General features: G+C 33.9%; 1 protein-coding gene across 1 annotated transcript; it reads right to left on the bottom strand.

Annotated features, from left to right (window-relative positions):
- Nucleotides 1–405: 405 nt before the first annotated feature.
- On the bottom strand, nucleotides 406–6,687 carry LOC144851697 (gamma-butyrobetaine dioxygenase-like). Its single transcript, XM_078709285.1, has 6 exons — nucleotides 6,668–6,687; nucleotides 2,923–3,580; nucleotides 2,435–2,540; nucleotides 1,585–1,781; nucleotides 1,242–1,405; nucleotides 406–930 (listed from the first exon to the last, which is right to left on the bottom strand). The coding sequence occupies exons 2-6, from the start codon at nucleotides 3,564–3,566 to the stop codon at nucleotides 761–763; spliced, it is 1,281 nt and encodes a 426-aa protein (XP_078565411.1). The 5' UTR covers nucleotides 3,567–3,580; nucleotides 6,668–6,687; the 3' UTR covers nucleotides 406–760.
- Between the last annotated feature and the right edge of the window lie 841 nt (nucleotides 6,688–7,528).

Here is a 7,528-nt window from a genome sequence, read left to right as displayed (position 1 = left end):
TAATGGAAATCTTGAACAATTAATAAAACGTTCATATTTTATAAAAATAAATTCTATACTACGTTATAGCTCATTAAATAAATAGGGTTTGTGAAATATCTATGGTATTCCTTCTGTATTGTACAACCTAAGTGAGTCATCATATGTTATAACATTACATTTTTTGGCCCAAATTAACTGAGCTAGTGTGCAAATACACTAGAATTATACCCTAAAATCAGCTGTACTCCAGTGACTTGGTTTGACTGTTAGTTAGTTAGTACACTGGAATTTTTTAATCCACCTGACCGTCTGATTGTTTAGTTTGACTTGGTTTAACCAAAGAAAGTTCAGTGTGTAAATTCAAAAAACTAAATAAAAACTTAAATTATGGAAGATATTACAATAACAAGAATACCCAAACAGTTATACCAATAAAAACATTATTACTTTAATACATACACTAATAGTAAATTGCAAATAATAATATTTACCTCTCAATTACATTTAATTAACAACCAAATCTTTTATAAAAATAATAATGAAGATAAATAAAATTAAACTTTGAGTAGGCCATTTTGTAATTTTAATAAGTTATTCACTTTGGCTGATTTCGGATTTCGTTAACAAACTAAAAGTTGAAGCAGAAACCCATTTTCTTTTGTTCAATAGACTTCTAAAAAAAGAATTTTTCTCAAAATGTTGGGTTGGTCAGGTTTGTTACTATTACTAAAAAAGACATTTACAGTCAATAGTAGGCCTAAACCATAGCTTAATAAACTTATTCCTTCTTTCCAAGTCTTTCAAACAACACACGATAAAAAGAATTCATCTCATCCCAGTCAATATAAGCTCCCTCTAGGTGGCGCTGTACACCTTCAATTGATGGATCAATTGTGTACTCTGCACGACCATGGACCAGACGTCTGTTGTCCATGCAAATGATATCTCCTTTAAAAAGAATATAATAATAATTTAAACTAAAAACCAAAGATGAATGAATTCTCTGGTCCATTCTATAGAACATAGACTTAATTCATCAGTGACAGAGCAGGTATGCCAGTGAGCGCTCACTGGCTTAACCCAGGAGCCCCTGAGCTAAGTGCCCAGAGGAAGAAACAGGCATTAAAATATGTCAAAAAGGGCTAAAAGCACCCAAAGTGGTCTCAGGTCTCAATGTTACGCCACTGGACCAAACCGAGTACTGTGCAAAAGTCAACTGAGCAAATTGGAAAAAAAGATAGTTAAGAGCAAAAGTTTACCTTCAGACATCTTGTATTCCACAATGTTTTCTTTTTTTTGAAGATAGTAAACAAACACTTTAAGGGCTTTGTAGACATCATAAACTTGTTCAGCAGGAACATTCATACTATGGTGACGACCAAAATGGATGCTTACTTGCCGAAGACGTCCTTCATAATCGTAACTACATAACAATTACAACTTTATTAGTACACTGTACATACACTTCTTTTCGTTAAGATAGACTTTTTTGATGAAATTTTGGAATGAAATGAATTGGTTATTAAATAAATGTTCTAGAAATGAACTACGAATATGTTAAAAAATGAATGTGAAAAAACAGTATGATATTTTAAAATGTACCTAAATGCAGGTTTGGAGCTTCTGAAGTAGAAATCGTTGAATTCTTTGCCAATGTCTGTAAACTCAAAGAGTGTGTTTTTGAGAGTATTGTAAACGTCTGGCTCTTCTTTCTGTAACTCTGGTATAATTTTGAATGTATCAGCCAAGATATTGCTGCCTCCTGATGATGACTGCTTTATGCAATGAAGCATCTGCATCTAATTACAAACCAATAACAAAATAATTTTAACATTAATTATTTGAGGCACTGTTTGCGTTTTGGAAGGAAACGTTTCTATTATTAAATTACTCTCAGTCACCATCATATCACTCAAAGCAGTACCTAAACATATATTGTATTTTCAAGGGAGGGATTTGTTTGAGTGGGACATTATATTTATTATTTTTGGGCTTAAAATTATGACATTTATGCTCGATATGAAAAACACCAAACATCAAAGAGTAATCAAATATAGTACACATTTTTAAAGTAAGCTTTTTCAGGTAAAAAAATATTATATGAGGTAAATGACGTTTGGTTAGACAATTATTGATTGTGTTTCCTGAAAAATGAATTGTTCAGTGGAGTCGACCAATGAAAAGTTTGCTTGAATTAATTGTCTTTCTTTTTGACAGAATCTGTTAAATACAAATCGGGAAAGACTCTTTTCTTCACAATCGACTCAATCACACCAAAAGTGGCCCAGAGTGGATCCCAGAAGCAAAATAAAAATAAAAAAATGTATTGCTCAAACATCAATTCACATTTTTAAATGTTTAAAGATGACAACAATTTGTATTATAATGTTTTTACATAAAATGTAGTTTTGTGACCTTAAATTAGATTGAAGAACGTGTCTTAAATACTTACTCCTGGTTGATTGTACAGAGCACAAAGATCAGAGTGGAAGTCAATTGCTGCACCCGTGTAGGTAATGCTGCTTGGATCCAGTTTTGACATCACATGATACGTTTCTCTAAATAAAAAAATGTGACCATTTCACCAAATTAGTAAAGTAAATCATCAACAAAAATAAGATACTCCATTATGGATTGATGTACTAGAGATGGATCCTGGTATGCAGAGAGATGAACTGTCTGTCACAATGGCAGATAGGAAGTTATGAAGGAATCTAGTGATAAGTTCGGGTCTAAGTAAAGTACAAGTTTGGACTTAATAAATCATGAACCTATAAATTATAGATCCATGAATAAATTGCGGTGCTATCAAGTATGCATGGAAATCCCACCGTTTTGACAAATGAAGAATTTTCTCTCTTCTAAATCGAGCTAAGTATGTCAGGATAAACTACATAAAATATATTCCTTCTGTTTTTCAATTTAAGTTTTAATACATACCCGTAATATGTTCGTTTTAAGTATGCCACCTTTTCGCCAATTTTGTTTACTTGCCCCACTTCACAATCCGCATTTTGTATAACTGCAATCCCTTTTGTGTGCAATGCAGTTAACCACGCAAACAGATCTTCATCCTTTGTTAATATGTCAGAGAATTGAAATTTTGGAATTTGCAACTCATTACCCCACAATTCTTGTTTCAACTGACGTAATGGATCGGAGAACGCTGGAAAATGTTCGCCTTCAAGAAAGGACAATGGGTAGAAACCTTCATGTCCATCAGACCAGTTGATGACAATATCCTTTCCACTCTCACTTACATGCATACTTTTTGCTTCAACATCAATATCCAGGTCAACAAACTGCAATAACCTTTGTGATGCTACCTCATGGTAACACTTACTACACTTGCAGTTATCTCTCAGCCAGACATATGGGTAGTTTTTTTGCTTTTCATCAAATTGAAGTGAGAGCCATTTATTTTTGGCATTTAAAAACGCTGGTGGCACATGGCTTGCATCAGACTTCGGCAATTGGGACATCCACTGCTTTCTGATACTTACACGCTGATGCTTAATGTAAGAGCCACATCCTAGTAACTTTTTTGTTTGAACAAAAGTTGATCTTAGTAATTGAGATGCCATAGTCTACAGTACTACTACTACAAAAAAAAAACCTGCTTTACTGTTAGTGCACTTACATTGAGTACCTCAAGACTCTATGTTAATTTTGAATGCAATGTGGGTGCTTCCACAAAATTTACTATTGAAATAGTAAAATTAAAGCCCCCTTCCCTACGTTTTTTAAATCTAATTTAAGATCACAAACTATATTTAATGTAAAAATAATACTATATGGTCCTATTGCGATAACTTTTTTCGTCTTTAAATGGTTAAAAATGTGAAAAATAAGTCGATTCTAATAATTATAGCGGCCCGCTATAAATCCCAAAATGCATTGCGCACGGATTGATATTTTTGTTTTTCACCTGTAATTCGCCCACTTTTCGATCGATCGTGAGGCCAAAACAAATAGAAGACTCCTAACTTTTCAGCGAAAATACCGGGTTTTCCCCAATTTGTATCAACGGAGTCTGGCAAAAATAGAAAGACAATTAATGCAGCAACTATACAACGTCAGGCTAGGTATATAGCTAGCGTACGATGTTCGTACATTACCGATGTTTACCAGTTAGGCCTACAAAACTAAGCCTAGCTAGGCTAGGCCTAAGACCGTCTACGAGAGGTCGATCGCCGCGAGCTACTTAGGTAGTGCATTGTTTCTCACTTTTTATCATAATTTACCATAAAACGTACATTTAAGACAAGGAATGACATGGTTTAATGTTTTTAAAGTGATATATATGTATTATTTTCCAAAAAACGTCCAAAATTGCAGGGAAGGGGTCTTTAATAATGTAGAAACTGTATTATGTAGTTAATTATTGTAGACATCATGCACCATATAAAAAATCACCTTTTATGTGGAAGCCTAAAATATGGTTCCCAGGACCAAGACGCAGTCAAGCAAATGTTAATATGGTTTGATTTGTAAGCCTGGGTGGAAAGAGACAAATGTAAGTCAAGTGTCTTGCCAAATGATACAAGCAATGCGCCATGAGCAATGATCCATTCGTTGGAATAGAATTTAAGAACTCGTACAGTACATTATTTTATCAAAAATGTTTAAATTGGAAATGAACGATAAACAATAATAGAGCCTACTTAAACCATTGAACTTATAGATAAATCATTTACTTTTTTCATTTTACACACAGATGTTTAAAAAAAAAAAGGTACCTCCACTTTATAATGGTATATACACTGTCTCTGGGTAGTAGACACACAAAATTGCATAGACATTGTTCTGGTACAATGAAGAGATAGGAATTGGTGTGCTTAACTATACACGCTAATTATATTCCAAAAAACTCCAACAATTAACAATTCACGAATGGAGCAAGCAAATTAAGCTTGGGGTCGCGGACATGTGGGCGGGGAATCGGATTTGAAAGTGTGAGATAGTCGACTCTAATACCTAAGTTCACTCCTCAGACCCACGATCATGGTTAGGGCACCGAGGTAACAACAAATCAGTGATTAATTGCTGTAAGATACTAGAGGTATACATTACATGAAGTTAGTTTAGTTTGGTGATTTTTTTTTATGATAAAATATTTTGAAATGCAATTATTGAAAAAACTGAGCAATACTGTATGATAATAATTAACAATAACATTTTACCAAATCAAATCGGAAATGAACCCCAGATTAAAAAGTACAGACCTTGTCTGCAGCTAAAAGAGCAGGATAAACTCTAAAAAGGATGGCCTAGATGAACATTACCTGACACAAGCATATTATACCAGGTCTTGGTAACAGATTAGGGTTAGCCTCCTGGAAAAATCTGCTTTATCTTTAAAGGGTGGCTCCTAGATGGGCTCCTAGATTATCATTTATTTTCAACATAAAAGTATATAACAATATAATTATGGGAGTATGTTTCCATATATGTTGATACAAAATAAATGACTGGGGTAATAAATTTCAGCGCTTAGAGGTTTCACAACATTAGGCGCTATATAAATCCAGGATATTATTAATATTAATTGTCAACGAGAATAAAATTAAATATCAGTTGGGATTCACGTCATCCATTTGTCATCAGTCTGTGTTTCCTCAGCAAAAAATTAACTGATAAAAATTGATAAACTGCCTGTGGAAACCGATTACGCTTGAGAAAAATTAACCAATAATTATCTTCAAATCGTATAATTATCGAATAAATGCAACAAATTTTAACCTTTGACCTGAAGGACAAATTGTTGTGTTGTGATTGGGCACTTAGTCGTTTGGTAATGAATGATCATGTACACTTTTTTCACGCTGCTGCTCTAGCCCGCTACGTCCCATTAGGACTACTCAATCAGAAGCTAAAGCAGGCAGCAGTTATAGTATCTAAGGATGACAGAAATGCGAAAATGGAAACTCCACTATAATTTATTGATTCCAGCAGCTACAACCAAAAAACGTCTGGGAAAAGAGTCTATTAAGACATGTCATGCTAAAATTACAAATCCCAAAGCATTTCTTGTATTTATGAGTCTTATTTGACTGTAATTCACTGTCAGATATTCATTGAATTATTATCAAAACAGTCCATTAAAGTTTGTGTTTGAAATAGGATACTTCACACTAGAAATATCTAGGTTGATGAAGTGACCTCCAGACTTGACCTTAGCAATAAAATTAACTAAAGTGACAGAAATTGAGTATTCACTTCTGTAACCAAAAAATAATATTTATTCACATATACAAAAGAGAAAAGAAACTACAATTTAAGTATTTGTTGCTTTAAATTACCCTTTTTTCAGGTAAAATAACTATTATGTGACAATAAAATGACACATTCAAAAACAAATTTGAAATAAAAAATATTTGTCAATAAGCGAGCAGCGTTTTTTGTAAGGAATATTTCTTGTTTTATATATCACGCCTCGCTCAAATATTCGGCGTGCGTCGCATGCCTCGCACTTTGTCAACACTTGTGATTTGAGTACAGCATGCAGCAGCTATACATGTTTATGGGACCTCATCTGGGCCCTGGGATTTTTGATGAGGAGCTGAACCTGACTAATCCAGAGGAGATACAACCAAACAAATAAGTAAAACAGAAACAATCAAAACCTTGATGATACGGTAGGTCTATAAGCTAAAAATGATAACCATTATTTATAAAAACTTACGTTCTTCAACGTATATTCACTATTGGATCATCTAGGGAGATCGCGTTACAGACCGTCTATTGTAGCAGCAGGCGTCCGCGACGAGAGTTCACAAACCTCGACAATACCATTATATTTACATAAAACAAGTACTTTCGTTTTACCATGAACTCAGAATAGATACCTACTGTACTATAACCAGTTTTAACCGGATTTCTAATTATTATTTCTTTATTAAATGATGCTTTTTTTAAATGATATTTAAGAGATAATAATAATAATTATCAATTATTATTAGTTTAACCGTCAGTAGTACCGTAAACATTTTGTGTAATGTAAAATATAGTCTGAAATTTATGTTCCTAATTTTCTGCTATTATGACGGGAGTGTTCTTAAAATTGAGGGCGCTAAACATAAAATTTACAAGATCAAAGGAGGTGGCGTTAAGCAAGAGAAAAAAAAGATGTTAAATGTGCTCTCCCTGCACTAAGGCCCAGCGCCACAGCCTTTTGGGGTCGTTTCCACAACATCACCAGATGCATTGATGTTGTCGCCTCATGGTGTGTGGTGGAAAGGGGGTCGTATCTGTGAACCCCAAACACAGTAGCTCGCATAGCTTTAACTCTATTCCACCGACCAGCGTGGGACTTACATTTTTCCTTCTGTAGTTGATTTAGCTGATCAATCAATTAATTCAATCAGCAATCAATCAACTTTTATTTCAGAACTAAGTCCGTCGTCGCCGTCGTCGTCATCGTCGTCATCATCATCTTTAATGTGCATTAACTTTTTGTGTATGTAGTGAGTTTTTTATGTTCTGTGTGGGTCACTATATTTTCGGTGATAGCGTTACATCTACTTTTCCATTGTGTTTATTTGTA

The sequence above is a fragment of the Antedon bifida genome, chromosome 9 (genome assembly GCF_963402885.1).
Source record: "Antedon bifida chromosome 9, ecAntBifi1.1, whole genome shotgun sequence".
In the NCBI taxonomy this organism is placed as follows: domain Eukaryota; kingdom Metazoa; phylum Echinodermata; class Crinoidea; order Comatulida; family Antedonidae; genus Antedon; species Antedon bifida.
This window is presented reverse-complemented; position numbering and strand designations above follow the sequence as displayed.